The sequence below is a fragment of the Paramisgurnus dabryanus genome, chromosome 13 (assembly GCF_030506205.2).
Source record: "Paramisgurnus dabryanus chromosome 13, PD_genome_1.1, whole genome shotgun sequence".
In the NCBI taxonomy this organism is placed as follows: Eukaryota; Metazoa; Chordata; class Actinopteri; order Cypriniformes; family Cobitidae; genus Paramisgurnus; species Paramisgurnus dabryanus.
In genome coordinates this window covers 12,076,858-12,096,713 of record NC_133349.1, presented here as the reverse complement: position 1 = coordinate 12,096,713, position 19,856 = coordinate 12,076,858, and the positions used below count along the sequence as shown (strand labels likewise).

General features: G+C 37.7%; 1 protein-coding gene across 14 annotated transcripts in view; it reads right to left on the bottom strand.

Moving 5' to 3' along the window:
- Positions 1 to 19,856, bottom strand: part of ptprub (protein tyrosine phosphatase receptor type Ub) — a 251,449-nt gene that overhangs the window by 110,053 nt on the left and 121,540 nt on the right. For all 14 annotated transcript variants that reach the window (XM_065298426.2, XM_065298432.2, XM_065298433.2 and 11 more), the window contains exon 3: positions 10,342 to 10,613. In XM_065298426.2, the coding sequence (XP_065154498.1) occupies positions 10,342 to 10,613 (272 nt within the window). The remainder of the gene's footprint in view (positions 1 to 10,341; positions 10,614 to 19,856) is intronic.

The following is a 19,856-nucleotide window of genomic DNA, read 5'->3' as shown; positions in this document are numbered from 1 at the left end:
GAATGTATTATCCTGCCAGCAATAACCTGCCTGCACTGAATGATGCCCCTTATTCGATAACTGTCATTTTACTGTAAGTGCTGGTCACCCAGTGTTGCCAGATATTATTACGAAAAACAAACAAAAAATAACAGGTGATAAAGACCAAAGTTTAAACTTGTCTTTCAGAAATTAATCAAAGAAATCATCTAATCATCACTTTACAAATATCCCACAGTGTCTCATTAACTCTTTCCCCGCCATTGACGAGATATCTCGTCAATAAAGAGAAAACGCTTCCCCGCCAATGACGAGTTTTTCCGTCTTTCCGCAATACCACTATTATCCACTAGGTGGCGCCCTTCCGCAACTTTTTAAACCCGGAAGTATTGCCCTATGGCAAGCGGATGCATGTCCGTGTCTGTTTTAAAGATCGCTCTGAATGGGAACTCTATGAAAAGTCTGTCACAAAAATGGAATTATCTCTGCTTTTTGCTCAAAATGTGGTGTTTTTGCAGAAACCTACCCATATTCAAAAGCTGATTACAAAAGAACTATTGAAGGTAGGATAAAACGTTTTTTTTTTTTAAAGCAGAGGGTCTGTTCTTTCATTTGGTATATTGTATGTATTGTATGTATTACATTTATATATTTATATATTGGTATATATTTGTATGTTAAGACATTAAACTTTTGTGAAAATCATGAAAAACGCTGGGGCTGGCAACTTTTTTAAAAAACGCTGGCGGTGAAAGAGTTAATTGCTAAAACAGTATGCCTAACGAGGATTTTTAATAATGGGATCTGGCAACACTGCAAATTTTGCACCCGCGACCTTGTGGCTCAAGTCAATCTTTGTCATTTTACACATTTTACAACTGCCCAAACTTAATTTTATATACAGATACCAATATAAGTCGTTTTGAAAAACGAATTAGTCATTCAGGAAACGTCCAATTTTATTTTTTTAAATAAAAATTTTACCGCGGTCCAGACCTCATAGCTGGTAATGGCCATGCTTTCACGTCATATATTTGGCATTCCCTGCACTCTAAAAAATCTTAGGTCATTTCCAACTTAGCTTTGGGGTCAAAAAAGGACGAAATGTAATTTAACCTATGATGTTTCAACCCAAAATGCTGGGTTGATTTAACGCAATGTTGGGTCAAATCCAAACATTTTCTAGGTTCATTTGACCTAACAGCTGGGTTTGTTCCTATTGACCTAACACTGGGTTCAAAATAGAGTGTCACAGGGAAACCCCGGAAATTAGCTAGACACTGGCTCCCTGGCTAAAAAGAGCATTAATTTTTCACATCGAATTTTGGATTATCGCAAAAAATAATCCCTTTATTTAAAAAAAGTTTGACACTTACATGTTTTGTCCAACAAAATAATCTTCACAGATGAACACAACCTTTATGAATTTAAAGTCTTAATTGCTTTTATTTTTTATTTCTAGTAAATGCATTTAGACTTCAAAAATTATAAAGGTTGTACAAAATGTGGAAGTGTCTTAAACTTTTTATGTTCATTTGTGGTCTACTCTGCACACTTAGCCCATATAAAGTCCATACCCCAGACATTTGTCGGCCTTTATCAATTGATAATTGTTTCTTTTAACTGAAACACGGGACATCCCATCACCAAAGCGGCAACAATAAGCGTTGCTTTTTTATCCCATTCATAGTAATAGCGGTGCAACATCTCGTTTTATACTATGGGTCCATTGAATGCTTGAATCTGATTGGCTGAGGAACGTTCTGAGGTGTGCAAATATTTTCTGGAAGATGCACGCCGAACCAAGCGTGCCGCACAAGCCCTGAAAAGTGAAGCCAAAACGTCTCGATCGCCCCCCAGTGACTGGTCCCAGTATAGGTCATAAACCCCGCCTCCCCATGTTATTAAATGGGACTTGAGACCAACTAAAAAAATTAATTACACTTCAATGATCTTTTTTCCGAACCTGGTTTCTGTCATTTATTGTAGTTTTTATCACACTGATGTAAATTCAAATGTTTGTTTTTAAAATAAGTTTGTGTTTAGTTAGTTATTTAATAATATAAAAATGGTGGTGTCACGTGACAGCTGTGATATCGTGTGATATGCGCATTCTGCGAGAGCGAGGGCGGGGTTTTGATTTTGCGGCTTACCTTCCTGCTCACTACTGCGTATGACTGGTCCCGAAATCGCTACTGCGCAGACTCAAGACCCAAGATGTCAGCGCCATATCGGGACACTGGCGGCTTCACTTTTCACTAATGGAAGGGAGCGAACAGGCGTCGTCCATCTTTTTTTACAGTTTATGCGCCGAACGTAGTTCCAGGCAGCTCTCTTGACCGCTTTACAGTTCCATATCACTTCGCATAGTCAACTGTAATAACGGACTAACAAAAACAACATGACAGACGATTTCAGAGGCAATAACAACACTGTTTAGAGACGCACAGAGGTAGCCTGATTCACACAATCGCTCTCTCACTTGCTCACTCGCCCTCTCTCTAGGTCTTTTTCTAATAACTTCATTAATTAGAACCTCAGGTGTGCATTATTTTTCTAATAATTTAACGGCCCGTCGTCAATTATTCCTTAAATATCCAATATCTTTGATCGAACCCATGACCTTTGCGTTGCTGTGTGGTATGCTCTACTAAGCTAAAGGAAAGCAGAGACATCTCGTAGCAAAAGAAATTCAAAAACTATGCACTCATCAAAAAGTAGGCTTATTTGTACATTTGTTAATGTTCAAACTGTTTTTATGGCTGTACACTGCGGTCCAATTAATCAGAAAGCAATTTGTGTCTACTCTGTTCTTTCAGTCTGGGTCAGCAAGAGATTAGGTGATATTTAGTTCTTCTCCACAAAAACACATTTCTGTGTTATCATGTACAAATTTCGCAGAGGTTCAGTGCTATGTTTACATTCAATTGTGTTTACTTTCTTTAATAAAAACACTTTCTTATGAAGAATTCAATTTAGGCAATGAGGAGAAAACAATGTGGCTGAAAATAATGAGCCTTTCGACTTGTTTATCAGAAATCTATTAACGGCTCAATCCACTTATCATTGTTATGTGGAAAGAAAACATTATTTTGTATGAAACCCTTAATTATGAAGCAAAAACAAGAGTCGAACAAACAGGCTATTAGCTCCTTCTAAATAACAATCCAACCTCGGTGGTCTTAAATGAAGTAGGAGGATTTCACTTTACAAATATAATCAGTTTAATGATTTCAGCTCTAGAAAAAAACTGTTTTGCCTATCGCCTACCATTCACCTCCTTCTGTAAAAGCAAAGTGCTCATGCTCTCAAAAACAGCAGAGCTCTTTACTAAAACTATCATTAAAGAAGATGACTAAGAGATAAAGACACCGATACAAACAATGAATAATATTTTAAGTCAGATGCTTTAAAGCTAAAAGCCTCTAGTGAGCATCAACTATTGTATGCTGTCCTTGGAGTTCATCTTTTTCCTAGAAGCGGCTGAATGTATAATAGCACTACGAAGGCCTTAGCGCTTCTATTTATTCATTTGGAATGAATGAACAATGTCTTTTTGCCTTGGATCTGCCTGTTGTGTTTCATTTGTTTTCATTCCCTTTGTGGTGAGTCATGAGGCAGTTGTCGGGTAAGCTTAGCACCCATTACGCATAAGCAAAGGTTACTAGCTTAAGACTTGTTAAAGGTCTAACTTTATCTTTTCCCCATGTGAATATAGGAAGGCCAGTTTAAGTTCAAGATGAAAGAGGCCATGGGTGAACAAAAATACTGCCAGGACTGAGAGAAAGACATGCAATGTCAAATACATAAACACATTATAAGACCAGCAAAAGCCCTTGTGCTGCTTTTTGTGCCTTATAGCAAAGGTCATTTTCCTGGAACTGGCAAATACATCTTCACGGCACATCTAGGGTTCACTGTGTTCTGAGAAAAAGACTTGCGCACAAATCTCAAATTGCCTATGTTATTTTTTTTAGACCTGAGAAGATGCCAACCTTTAGGTGATAAACAATGCGCCATACACTACTACACATACTGTAGATGCTCACTTGCAGGAAACTTGTTTGATTAAAGGTACAGTACACAGAAATTAACATTTAATAGTCAATATTTACTCAGACTCATTGCACTTTAAACCTTCCTTGTCCTTTATGAAGCTAAACACCATATGGCTATCCACGCTTGTTAAGTCGGACGTCGCACGTCACAGCTTCCGAGTCCAATGGCTCCATCAAATGCCTAAAGTAAACAACAAACTATACTAATATGCACTCACAGGGTGCTGTAAAACTTCAGATCCTAACCTTTATCTCCATACCGAAATCCCAGATGGCCTTAAAGTAATTCCTCTTTTATGAATCGCTAAAGTATTGGTGTCCCGGGACTCTTTGAGCTTGGAAAATGTATTGTACACTGTTAGTTTATAAAAAGGTACAGCTTAAATGTGTAATATGAATAAATAGTGCAAAGGCTGTTGTGATTGTAGTCTCAAATGATGCAAATGGAGGCTTTGGCCAAAAAATGGTGTTCATTATGCTGGGTACACACCAAAAGATTTTTTAAATCTTATAAGATTTTCAAAATGTGATAGACCACAAACATAAGGATAAAAAAATCCTAGATTTTGCTCTTATAGTGTGTGCTGTGCCATGATGTGTCAAAGACAGCACACCACACACTAACAGATTGTCAACCAGAGTCTCGACTGGGAACACAGGAAATCTCAAGGAGATCTCGCGATGTCTCTCACGGCCAAACGTGACTTCACAGTAAACAAACAAGGAGAACTACGGGTATAAAGAAATGACATAAAATGTGCTTTGAACATCTCTGATGTCTATCTCACTTTGGACTGTGCCTGCTGTGCCATGACTGTAGTTGTTATGGTTTTGTCTTCCCTCATCTCGCTTTCTGATTGGATATTGTTTCGTTTCACGTGATAATCTCAAGAGCGTGCACAAATCTGTCCTCTGGGTTCCCCACACATCAAGATTTTTGATCTTAAATGTTTAATATTCACGATTGGGGCGGCTCCGACGTTCTTTCGATCAGGTTCGGACACTTTTAAAACACCTCACACCAAGGGAAAATCTGATAAGATAATCTATAGAACCATCAAAATAATCGGTACATAGCTAAAATTGTCGAAAGGGGGGAAATCGGCCCAAAGTCAGCCCGATTATCTTTTAGTGTGTACCCAGCATAACGTCACAACTTAAAGGAAAACACCACCGTTTTTCAATATTTTACTATGTTCTTACCTTAACTAGATAAAATAATACATCTCTATCTTTTATCAATGCGTGCACTTTTAGTCTTTGTCAGGGACGTCACTAGGATTGGAAGACAGGGGGGGCTCAGCCCACAGAGTATTTGTAACTTGTGTTTGCAAAATGTTTGCACTCACATCTGAGCTACAATTATGTCAACAACCAGTCAAGAAACCAAGATGTTAACAAGTAAAACATGACAGACATATCCTCCTCTTCCATTTCTACTCTGTTAAATAAAAGTTACTGTAATGTTAGCTTTTAGACACATCAAAGCTGCATGGGGGAATTTAGGCCAGACTTTGCTCCTGATTAGTTATTCTATAAGCAATGACTTAAATCCTATCTGTATGCTTTTGTAACTGTAAAGTAATAGCATACTATATCTAATTTCTATATTAAGTTGTCCACACACAGAATGCTATGGTGGATAGGTTCAATCAGAGTGCAATTTTGTTTGACTTGCATACAGTTTAACCCAAGAACTAGAGTTTTAAAGTCATAGTGATATTTGACAAGACACGGGTTTGAGCATTTCTCAATTAAAGATGATTTATTCTGCCAAATGAATACAATGTATAATATAAATCAACAACAAAAAGGCAGTATTTTACCAGGTAAGCTATTGATATGGATCCTTTTTAAAGTGGCTACTGTATAAATACAATAACCTGATGGCAGATGGAATAAAAGATTTGGAGTAATGATTACTGTATAATATGTACTGTATGACTGCTTTCATTTTTGTTTCACATGTGTATCTGTGGATAGTGTGGGCATTTACTCATATTTAGCCTACTTTTAGGGAACATGTACGTATTTAATATTTAATTTATCACATTATATGATTAAAATAGTCTCAGGCCTAGTTAGAATATAGCTAGCATATAAAATATAATGAAAAAAAATGTAGTGTATGCTATGCATAGTGCCTAGACCTGCCAACAAATGCTTATTGTTATAAGAAATTCAAGAAAAGAAAAGAAAAACTATCCTTAGACCTATATACCATTACTGACCTCAATCACACCGGGTCCGGCTCCCTCAGAATCAACTGGCCTGCCAATCTCCTGCAGCTGCTTCTCTTTCTCTCTCCTAAAATATTTTCTAATATCCATCTCATCTGCTCAATGAATTGAAGGATACAACAGTATTGTATTAACAGGGACCCTATGATGACATTTAGTTTTCAGTGACAACAACATTCTATGGGGATTGATACTGTTGAATATGCCTCTTTTAGAGATATTTTATTTAAGAGATATTTTATTTTAAAGATTATTAGGCCTATATTGTTGGCAAAGAATAAAGAGTTGTGATTAGATTGCTAAGTTAACAATTTCTTGTATTTTGCTTGTGCAAGACTAAAGTTTTTCATGACATAGCAAACCAAAATATTCCCATTCCTTTACCTCAAGAAAACGTAGCTAAAGGTAAGCAGCCAGCAGGTAATTAAAAACAACTTACAATTTCACTCCTCCGTATCACGACACTTACCAATCTTTATTTTACCATTAGCGTGCTTACTAGCGTGTGTATTAGTGATGGGCAGTCCGGCTCTTTCCATTGATTCGGCTCTTTCGGCTCAAGCGCTGGCTCTACATTTTAGTGATGGCAGTCCGGCTCTTTTCATAGATTCGGCTCTTCTGGCTCGGCTCCCTTAGAAGAGCCGGCTCCCCTGCATGCGTCTGAAGATTCGGCTCTGCTCGTTCACTACAAAGAATCAGCTCTTAGAGCCGCTCGTTCGCGAACGACCCATCACTAATACAGGCAACCGGAAGCGATCGCCGTTTTCCGGTTTGGTCACTTGACGTTCGACATCTAGCGTATTCTGTCCGACTTGTCAGATGTTTTTTTGTAGCTGGATATATAACATTTGTTGAGTCTAAATATTAATGAGGATACGGTTTTTGATAAATCAAATTTTACTGTTGTTCTTATAATCATTTAGGGGGGCTTAGGAACATTTTGGGGTAGCTTCAGCCCCCCTAAAATAGGCCTAACGACGTCCCTGGTCTTTGTACAGTAAGGTGACCAGATTTTTTAAATGAATACCAGGGACATTTCCTAGTTCAATGGTCAAAATCTCATTAAAATCTCATTTGTTGTTATCTATGAATAAAAAATGGGGACAAAACATTTTCTGCAAAAATTATTTTCTTACTTTCGTAGTAGTTTTTCGTGCTTTCAGTACAAATATCTAAATATTCTCAAATCAAGATGCATTTTCTTCATAAGAAAAATCCCCTAAGAAAAAAATCTTGCTCCAAGACAAAAAAATATTAAACTGAAGTGAATTTGTTCTTAAAACAAGCAAATAAATCTGCCAATGGGGTAAGATTTTTTTTTTTTTGCTTGTTTTAAGCACGAATTTGATATTTTTGGTGTAAAAACTAGACTTATTTTCCTGCTCATCCTGTTTTAAGAAATTGTTTTATTTGTAGTGAAAACACGAAAAAATACTAATAAAGTATTTTTTTTACTGATTCTAATTCAATTAATTGAACAATTTCTGTAGCCTAAATCTATTCTTTTCCCTTGCACATGAGACGCTTTCTCATGTATCTCTAGGTAAATTCTTCTTCGCTAAGTCAGTGGCGCCCAACCAAGAAATCAGTGTAGCTCACGGCCCCATCTGCTGGTAAAAATAATCATTACATGATTGCTCCAGTCTGGTACTACAAAGGCTACATGCTGATCGGGGTTTTCAGTGTATTTGCTGGTTGTTTTGGACGTGCTGTAAAACGGGGACATTTCCGGGGACAGCTCCAGTCGGGGACAAAAAAACAAAAAACGGGACTGTCCCCAGAAAACGGATACGTCTGGTCACCTTATTGTACTGCGCTTCTTGAATGTGTTAGCATTTAGCCTAGCCCCATTCATTCCTATGACTCCCAACAAAGTTTAATTTTCTGCCACCATACTTACTTGTGTAACTACTCTTGTAACAGTATTCAAATAGAGAAAACATGGAAGTGTTTGGTGGCTTCTAAATTCATCTCTGTTTGGATCCTAAGGAATGAATGGGGCTAGGCTAAATGCTAACACATTCACGAGGCGCTGCACAAATATTAAGTGCACGCATTGAAAAAAGATAGGTATGTATTAACTTGTCTAAGTTGAGGTAAGAACATAATCAAATATTGAAAAACGGTGGTGTTTTCCTTTAACAAGCAAACCATGCCTGTCTAGCACTACTCATATTATTGGCACTTTAGGATTAATCGCTTTATTGTTTTCCTCACTTTTATAAGTCACTGAGAATAAAACATCTGCTAAAGGCCTACAGTAAATGGTAATGCATTCTATATCTAAACGAAAAAACATGAGGATGAAAGACTGGCACTGTATTTAGCCGCAGCATGTCTGTGCCATTACAGACAAAAGAGATCACAAGGCGCTTCGGTAAACATAAACAAGCTATTAAATTAAGGGGAATTACTGATGGGGACAAATTGTTGTTGCCACAAGAGATGGTCTGAATGGTCTCAAAATGTGACAATTGTTGGAACAGAGCTTTAAATGATCCCTCTTATTGGCTGAGTGTTACAGCAATGGCCTAAACGCTGCGCCTGCTGGGATTATGGCACAGCTCTAACTCATCATTGAACGGGACACCGTGCCGTATTCCAGACCCAAAGCGTGATTTACCACGTCGAATCCTGCTGTGAGAAAACGACACTGAGAAATAGCGATGTCATCTCATTACACGCACAAACTATTATGGCAGTCGTTCGGTGCCTGCTTCCTAAATACTACAAGTCGTGCAAGATGTCTGCGGTGCCATTTTAATGATGGAAGACTGCGAATGACTGTGCTGCTATTAGAATAACACAACGTTTGCTTGTTTGTCAGTTTATGTCAACATTTTGTCAGCATGAAACAACATTTATCACCCACTGCATAATAATGTAAGAGAAACGTGATATTAAATACAAATATTTATTGAAATAATTCGCATTGCTTAATGCTGCACGATATCAATAAGGGACATTATGAATATAAACAGAGTCGGATTTAAGCTTACCTAAAACTTAAAAAAAGCACAAACCACGCACAACACAACTGTGCCTTCCCATCATCATGTGACCTCCATCTTCACCTCTGATTGGCTGGTAGTAAGAGTGTTATTTACAAATGAAGGCCAGATCTTTTCAGCAGCATGTGAAAGTTAATTAGGTTGGAGAGATTGACAAATCTCGATAAAGCGAACACTACTCAAGTAAATTGCTTTCTGACAGATGCGCAGAGTTTGCAGAAAGGAGAAATTGAATTTATGGATGAAGTCCCCCGCTTGCACCTCTACGGCAGCGTGAAAAGTGAAGCCCAAACGCAAACCGACCGCTGACAACTTTCGATCGACATAAGGGGGCGTGAATAGGCTGTCATAGGCAGACATTTTGTAAGCTGTAGGAAAATTTGGTTAGTAGATAAGGAGGACAATGTTTAAGCTATTGATTTGGTTTATATTGTGTCGGTAGCCCTAACCTACATTCAGGCAGAGATCAATGTTAATTAAACAGAGCAAGAGGCATGACTAATAAGACAGTAGTCTACATCGCTGTTTGTGTAATACGTGAGGTTAAAATCGTCTATGCACGATGCTGTCGGCGGAGATCTGATATACTTTCTGTCAATGCAACTTTAGAAGCATGTTGTCGAAAATCTGTTTACCAGGCCTGCCGTTGCGATTACAACTACTGTCAGTCACAATGTTCATTTGAGACGTACTCGCACTGTTTAAAAAAGGCCAACACGACAGCAGGTAATTAGCGTAGTATTTGCTATTAAGTAAGTATACTTAAAATAAGTATACTGTATTTTACAAAAAAAGCAAAATTTGCATTTAAACGATTTAAGCAGTTTTACCAATACGGATCAAGGATTTTATCATCAGATTCCAGGATGTGAGGTAAACTAAACGCTACTGGCTATTTTAAAGGGGGAGGGGCCACTCAATATGCCCCGCCTTAACTTCCTGTTTTAGTAGAAATTATGCCAATGCATTGAACAAAGCCTTGCATTTCAAGGTATCTGACTGGCTCTTTGCATCTACCTCAATATAAAGTGACTAATTCATGATGTTGCTCACCTGGTACTCATTAGGCCAGAATGTGCTGACTGCCAGTTCCACTTGATGCCATTGTCGTCCACGCGAGCCAGAGACATTCCATACTGGGATGCCAAGCGGCCCACCGTTGACCCGCACATAAACGCGCAGTGCCCCGGGGCTGTGGCCGTCTCGGCTGTACAGAAAGTAGCTGAACTGGACGCAGTGCGTGTCATTTTCACTTAACGTCTGCAGAAGAAGCTGAGCCCTCTGCCCAGCTGCATGCTGGGAGGAGTTGACCATCATGTAGGAGCCTGCGGGAGAAAGACAACACGACAGAGAAGAATCAGCTGAAGGTCACTGCCATCACTTACATTCAAATATCAACTCCATAAAGTTCAACCAGAAATCAAAGTACAGTAAATCTGCCATTTACAGTACAAAGCCTCATGTGGTTAAAAACATTTGTGGAAGGCTATAAAAAGAGACATACACTAAGCTCCGATTGAATAACAGAGTCTGAAAGAAGAAAAAATCTAGCGTAACCACACGTCTGTGCACCGCATATCTGGGTATTACAGACTCTCCCGAAACTTCTGTGTAGTTTTTACTTGTTTGTATATTTGTCTCTTTCTATAGAGTATCTCTCCCTTCAGTACATTCACAAAAGATGACAATTTGGGCATTACTCTCTCAATGCCGAGCGTAGCGAAGGAGAGAGAACGCAGCATGAATACCGAAACGTCTTTCAAGCCCTTTTTTAGCCTTGAGGCGTCCTGTCTTTACGGAGTGTGACGTTTCTAAAATTTCTTTATACAAAGAGGGAAAACTGTGAGGTGTTGGTATACAAACAGGCAGAAGCATTCAATTCCTTTGAATATTTCCCCAGGTGGGTTTATTTTGAAACGGCAATATTTGCGTAGGCAATGTACTGTACTGAAATGTACTGTAACCCTAGTGTCAACCAGCCCCAGTTTTTTTTATACACACAAATATACACACATAAACACTTGCTTGCTTGTTCTAAATCAGCAATATGTGTTAATAACACACACAGGTGGGTAGGTTTATGGAGTCCATATGCAAGTATAGGATGTTGATAATTAAAAATGATTTATATGAAGAGTTTGGTTCCAAAATGCGATAAATGCCTTTTTTAATAGATACCACCAAAATCAGTATTGTATCTGGTCAGTACTAAAAAGTAAATACTTCATTTTACGCAAAATCTGATATCCGCCGTGTTATTCTGCCATTTTTTCTCCCTTTTTTCCCAAAACGCGATAAACGCCAGTCCTCCTTCTTTGCAGAATGCAATAAATCCGCTCAACAAATCACAGCGCACCATTCAACACATTGTAAACAACAATGGCGGCATGTTGACTACTACACAAGAAATCCTTTGTACTTCGTGATCAACAAACAAACAAAAACAAAATAATACTTTTGATGTCATTGATAAACCTGTGGTGGTTTTCTGTAGCGGGAAAGAAACGTAAGCCACTCGGGCGACGGAAAAATGCCGGCTGTTGCTTGCTTCTGTCATGCTAACACATTGACCCCAGGGGATATTATGAAAAACTTTCCATTATTTTACTCGAAGTCAACGAAAATCAGGACCAAGAGCAGGACCAAAACATTTTACAGCGGATCGCTGTCAAAAAAGTTCAGCGACGAAATCCCAAGAATAACAGCAGCAATGACAGTGTTTTTAATATGACACGTAAATGTTTTGATTAATGCCATTAATGTTTATTTTTTGAATCAGTGTATGCCACTAGTCAACTAAATGAATATAACATGGCAAAGATGAATGCACATTTATATATTGGTTCAATAGATTTATAGCATTTTTTATTTTTTATTGCATTTTGTGAAAAAAAATCTGTTTTATAATAAAGCTTTGAAAATCAAATTATGGATTTGATTTTTTTTATTTTTTTATAACCTAAAGATGCTATGTGAAAGTTTGTAACAAAAAAAATAGTGGTTTTCATCTTGTCACTTTCTTCGTATAGAAAACACATTTGTAACCAAATTAGTCAAAATGGATATATTGCGTTTTGGAACCAAACTTTTTATATAAATACATACATAAACATACAATCATGAGTATGGATCTTTAATAACTGTTTTTACCTTAAATAAATTAGGACAGCCTAGCACAAACACATTCTTATGTATCTGCTGACCAAACACTGTGTCATTGAACTACAAGATGTTGATCAATGTTTTCTTTTAATAAAATATTTTATTTGTATCTGGGTTCGAATTTATATGACTGCAATGAGGTAAGTGCTTGGGTTCATCAACTAATTATCATTTTTAATTAAACATTTTTCTTTTTACCAGTTAATTGTAAAATATTATTATTCAGTCGGTTGAGAGAACATTTCACGTATTTTCTTTGACCTTAACAGGAGTCATAAAACCTAAGGCATAAGGACAAATATTCCAAATACTGTTTAAAAATTGCATGCCACAAAGTTCCCGAAAGTATTTTATGTCAACTGCACTCCTACATCTCAACCCAGTGTATAAGACCACCGCTGTATTTCAAGGTCTCCGTGTTTATTTACAAAACAAGACCAGAAAGTCCTTGTTGCCTTGGCATAAAAAGAGTTTTTATGCGGTCTGACGGCTTATTGTAGAGGTGGACAGAAAAACCTTCATTAAACGAGCAAATCTAGACTGAAGGTTGACAGCTATGAATTATAAAGCAAAGACAAGGACCCTACAGTAAAATTGAGATTCAGTAATGTCTGATACAAACCTGCATGTATTCAAAAGCTTGTGTTGTGGAGTCTTACAGTTGCTGACATTTTTATTCATATTGTACAGTATTGCAACAGCTAAAGAAACATATATGGAGAAAAGTTTCATCAAAACGTATTAATATGTGCATGAAAATCCCTGCTTTATGAGATTTTTTAAGGCGTTCTCGTACTGCACTCCAGAAATGTCTGAAGAGCACATCACAAGAAGAGGAAGATGGTTTTATGTCCATAGAAACATGCGTCATACTTCATAAAGAATGTGGAGAAGTGCTGTTGATTTTCCTATGACCATGAAAGTGTAGCTGTCTCATAAAATTGCCAATTAAAACTCTCAATACTTGTGTTGCTAAATTGTAGCCAAATCAATAACTAGTTTTTTCCTTTTTGTTAGAAGTACTGAACGATACTCTTTCTTTGTTTAAAACAGGCATAACATTGGAAACATGTAGCCCAACTGATTTTCTATCTTGCATATAAGATTTACAATATCAGCCATTACATCAGTGCATTCCTAACAGATACATGAATAGATTTACAGGCAGATGTATAGACTAAAGCAAGGACAGATCTCCTCACCTATTCAGACCTTTCGTCTGGCCAGCACATACATAAAAGCGTCTGCTACAGTATGACTTTGACAACACTCCAGAACTCTCTCTCAATAAGACATTGATTGAATTCACAGTGGAGAGTCCATGGCTCATCATATCATATTGAATCTAAACCCAAACAAGAGAGACAACCACAAATCTTACTGAGAGACCCCAGCAACCATCGGAGTACAATGACAACCGCTGTGTTCGTGTCTGTCTCTTGGGTATGAGCAGGACAATACTATATCAGCACTGACATTCTGTTTTTCACCATCTTTTCTCTCATTTCAGATCAGAATTCAATATCCCAGTACCAGCCTAAACCTCAAAAAGCCAGGATAGCCACTGCATCTGGAGGACTACAGTGTTCATTATACAATATTCAATATGTTTCAATAACTAATTTCATGCAGTATGCTTCCTTTAACCATGAGCGTATAAAGAACAATCCAGAAACATGCTTTATTGTGCATTCGGTTTTACAGGGAAATGTATTTGAATATTCATTTCCTTCTGTAAAAAGAAAATCTTGAGAAATAAACTTGTATTGTTAAAAATGGACAAACACAGCAATTGGGTTAAATGAACCCAGAACATTTTTATATTGTATTTGACCCAACAAAGGGTTAAAACATCTTATTTTGGGTTAAAACAACTCAGCATAGGTTAAATTTCAATACAACAGGTTGGTACCTTTTTGACCCAACGCTGGGCTAAAAATAACCCAGAATTTTTAAAAGTGCATGGTAAAAGTATGAATTAAAGAGCACCTATTTCATTGCTAAAAACAACGTTATTTTGTGTATTTGGTAAAATAAAATATTGAATGCTTCTGCCTGTTTGTAGCTCCAGATTTCACTCTCTTCCTGAAACGCATGGGTTTGAAAAGCTCTGTGTCCCTGATTGGCCAGCTAATCTGTACGTTGTGATTGGCCTGAATACCTCTGACGTTAGCCGGAAATGTGATGCTCCTTACCATGTTTGAAAGATTCGCAATGCAATGCTAACAGGAGTTAAAGGATTAGTCGATTTTCTCTAAAAATTCTGAAAATTTACTCACCACCATGTTATCCAAAATGTTGATGTCTTTCTTTGTTCAGTCAAGAAGAAATTGTTTTTTTTTAGGGAAAAATTCAAGGATTTTTCTCATTTTAATGGACTTTAATGGACCCCAATACTTAGTTAACAGTTTTAATGCCGTTAAAATTTGTAGTTACAAAGGACTCTAAACAATCCCAAATGAGCCTTAAGGGTCTTATCTAGCAAAATTATTGTCATTTTTGGCAAGAACTATAAAAAATATGCACTTTTAATCCACAACTTCTCCTCTTCCTCCGGTCCTGTGACGCGCCAGCGCGACGACCTCACGTAATACGTCATCACGTCAAGGGGTCACGGATGACGTATGCGAAACTATGCCCCAGTGTTTACAAATGTGAAGAAAGATGACCGTTCCGATGTTGTTGTATGTCGTATGATACTAATTAATGTCTTTGTGTCAGTTTATTGTTTAAAATGGTCCGCAAATGTGCGTTTCATATATGTAACACGTGACCTTTCAACGTCATTACGCAATTACGTAAGGTCGCGCATGCTTGTGACACAGCCATAGGAAGAAGATAAGTTGTGGTTAAAAAGTGCATTTTTTGATTTTTCTTGTCAAAAATGACAATCGTTTCGCTAGATAAGACCCTTATGCCTCGTTGGGATCTTGCGATTTAAACTGCATTAAAACTGTTACGTGTTGGGGTACATTAAAGTCCATTAAAATGAGAAAAATCCTGGAATGTTTTCCTCAAAAAAAAAAAAACTTAATTTCTTCTTGACTGAACAAAGAAAAACATCAACATTTTGGATGACATGGTGGTGAGTAAATTATCTGGATTTTTAAATTGACTAATCCTTTAACTGACAGGCTGTGAGTCCAAAGCGAGAGGAATTATGATAAAGTCAGTCTTGTCTACATCACCAATCCCAGGAATTAAACTGTTGCCTACAATCCATGTGTTTGTTGTAGTCCAAGAAAAGAGATTTACGTTGGAGACGATAACTCATGTTATCCTTTACCTTTTGCATATCGTTAAAATGTACTAATACACACCAAAGAAAATTTAAAAACGCGAATCGGACAATAGGTGCTCTTTAAATAGATAAAAATCTCTTTCCAGAGACAAGCTATCACACTCGTTTCATGCTAATACATTATGGGCCCTATCTTGCACCCAGCGCAATTGATTTTGTCAGTGACGCATGTATCATTCGTATTTTGCAACGGCGCACAGCGGGTTTTTCCCTCCACAGACGCACGTCGACAAACTAGGGAATGAACTTGCGCTCCCTGGGCGTTTCAGCGCAAAAAAAGAGGCGTGTTCTGGCGCAAACCATCCCTGATGCTATTTTGCAGTTTCAAAAAACAATTGCGCCACTGACCAGAAAAAAAAAGTTTAAAGTCAGTGGCGCGTTGCACGTTGTTCATTATGCTATTTTAAGAGCGCATGCTTGACCATAATGTATAGCGTGCACAACGCGCACACAATTTGCTTTTCTAATCTACACAGATGCAACAGTTATTTTTGCAAATCATAAATTGTTACAATAAAAAATATTAACACATGATATAAGGGAAATCATAGTGATGAGCATTGTGGTGATAGTTTTTATTTATTGTGTGGCTGCGTTAAAAAATTCTCATGCAAATAACGATTAAAATATTTTCATAAGTTTGTTGTGTGGCTGTATTACGTTTATTTTATGTAAATAATAATTTAAATGTTTTCATAAGAAACCTTAATGTATATGAACTTGATTTGTTAGTCTACTTTGGGGTTGGACCTTGCGTTTCTTGGGTCCGATTTCAAAGCCCCCAAACCCTTTCAGCGGTGAGGGTGGACGCAGCGATGTCCTCTGCTGGCGTCAGGTCCTGAGGCAGATCCACCTCCCGTTACACGGCGTGCCCGATTTATGCTGGCAAGCTTGGGATTCCCCCGTACAAGAACGTCGGTCTCCTCGGCTGTGAACCGCTCCTGGCGTGCGCCTGGTAAATCCGTCATAATAATAGCAACCCGCCACGGAACTTGCGCCCTTGCGTTTAAAGGGAATGTTGGATAGCGTTCTGATTGGTTTATTTGACGTTACGCCCAAACCACACCTATGAATAATGAACCTACTTCAGACCAACCCCTTATTGATTTGCGCCCGGCGCAAGAGTTATTTCTCACGCCGGGAAAATAGCAACAGCGCCCAAGATCCGCCCACAAACTCACTTGCGCGTTGCGCTTCGCACTTGCGTTTCAGATCGTTAAAATAGGGCCCTTAATGTGTTTTTATGTTATGATTATATGTGGATATACAGAGAATGATGAGAGCTTTTGGTATATCTGATAAAAGGCAGTACAACCTACTGAACATCATTTAATATTTCTGATCCACAACTGTGCAAACACAAAGCTTGAAATAAAGCATTTAAATTTCAAACTGCAATGACAGAACGAAGACTGTTTTACACACTTCTTATAATCATGTGTGTATCTGACACTTTGAGTTTATTACAGTTGTCAACTTCTTTCCACTAAAACTATGTGAGCTACATCCTGTTTACTGTCAAACGCACGTAGCATCACGAAAGTGTCACCTGTAAGACTGGAAATATAAGTGCAATTTATTCTGGCTGAGAGATAATTTGACTTCGAAAATGATCTGAGAAATGTTGGTTTCAATGGATGAAGCAATTCTGTTTTATCTCTCGAAAAGAAAGTGTTTGGGGGAATTGCTCAAAGGTTAATTTTATAACAAAGCAACTCTTAAAAGCAGTCAATAAAATCCTCTTGTAAAACAGGTTCAATGGTTCACAGTAATTTGTGTTGTTCATAAAACTACTGATGTTGTCTAGTGAAACCTGAGCGCTGATGTATCATGCTATGCATTTTCTTAAAGACAATTTAAGTCAATGTGTGCATAAGTGGTAATAGATATTTAATTAAATCCAAAGTTTAATTAACAAAATACTAAATTTGACCCTCAAAATAATAGGAGGGAAAATAAAGCCTCATCCCTAAATGTAAAATTTTTGGTGCGAAAGGGTATCGGACTAAATGTACAAATAAAACGATCTCATACAATATTAGCCACCTTTTACAATAGCTATGAATTGCCATGAAACTGCGATTTTCACTCAGCGTAAAGTCAGAGTGAACTTTTTGTTGTCTTGAAGTCATCATGACATGAAAGTAGCGATCGTTTTTACAAATTCTTACATTAACATGCTTTTCTTGATAAGCAAAATGACCCAAGAAAATAAGTCTAGCTTTTAGACCAAAATATCACATTTAAGTGATTTTGTGCATAAAATAAGCAAAAAATCTGCCAATGGGGTAAGCAAATGTTTCTTGAATTTTTCTTGAATTTAGTGATTTTTTGCTTACCCCATTGGCAGATTGTTTTGCTTTTTTATGCACAAAATCACTTAAAATGTATATTTTTGGTCTAAAAACTAGACGTATTTTCTTGGGTCGTTTTGCGCATCCTAAATTGCCACTTTGTAGGTGTGAGCAAAAATGTGCTGTTTTTGGGTGTGTCCTTTAAATGCAAATTAGCTGATCTCTGCACTAAATGGCAGTAGCATCATTGGATAGTGCAGATTAAGGGGCGGTATTATCCCCTTCTGACATCACAAGGGGAGCCAAATTTCAATGACCTATTTTTCAAATGCTTGCACATTTTCTAGGTTGATAGAAGCACTGGGGACCCAATTATAACACTTAAACATGGTCAGATTTCCCCTTTAAATAAAAAGACGTTTGCCCTTTTTTCATTTTTAACCTCCTAAGAAATGGATGCCCACAAACGTAGACTGGACATCACATTTTTTTGTGGTTTGCACCATAATACTTAATTCTGTGTAACTGGAACCTGTTGTACACAAACATGGCAAACCAAAGATCGGGTCTTAGGAGGTTATTGATGTAAATGTTTAATCTAATTTCTATGGTATTTTTCTGTTTTTATAACGTGTCGTGTGAAATGCATAAACATTAAAACAGCAAGCGATAACAAACGAAAACTATAAAGCAAATATACAACCTAAAAAAATGTCAGAGTACCAAACACAAAGAAGGTTTAACACTGTGTCCTTAATACATTAGGTTAAAAGGTAAACTTGGCTGAGAACCTGCAGTTCAATCGATCAATAAGGTCAGACGTCCCTCCTGCCTTATTCCTGTGATATTTACACTGAGAGCCGTCTATGGTTAACCTTTGACTGTTCACCTCATTGCAACAGACACACTGTTACAGGCACAGACTTACTGCTCACATAACCTGAAATATCAAACATAAGGTGACCTTTGATGAATTATGCCTCTAAGCCTGGTGAAATCTGATAAAGTCCCGCCCATTTACTGCTAACCCTCCCAAGGGCGAAGGAACATACATAACGAGATTTGGAGTGATCGAACCTATCGTCATTCAAACTGAGGTGTAGAAAAAACAGCCACTTGCCGGCTAAATGAGATGTTATCTAAGAAAGAGAGACAGAGATAGAGAACAGGTAAAGAGTTAAGAAACGACCAAGGACAGAGCTGATGCATTTAAGCGATGTGCTGAAAGATGCAATCACATAATAAAAGTTACTGCAGACTTAAAATTTGAGGTCTGGAACTGTCACAAAGTGAAAAATAAGATCAAGTCAGAGACAGGCCTGGGAGAAGAGTGCATCCCAATGTTGTAGTCCTGTTTCTAAGAACTTTTAAGAGCTTTTCATTCCTCCGTTTGACCCCATCAACAGGGCTTTGTTTGCCCCTGACACCAGGAGGCTTCAATGGTGTGTTTGAAAATAAAGAGAGGTGAGTAGGGTGCAGTGCTGAATACAGTTAAATCAATATGTTCTCTTCCCACTTCAATTTTAGGAGCAGTCTTCATTGCATCTCGCTCCCCAAAAGTGTTTAAGGCTCTTTCTGTCCTTAAAGGCCTGACGCTCATTTTGTCCATCTTTTCCAACCTTTCAGAGAAGGTCAGCTAAGATTGAAGCATTCACTCCACACACACACACACAGATGTGTTTACGCACACACACACACACAAACAATTTTGTTTTGCTTATTGAGACAACCCTTACAGAAAAAGCACATGCATTTCACATGTTTTTCACATGTTGTTCACATGTGACCACATGTTATCACATGTTATCACA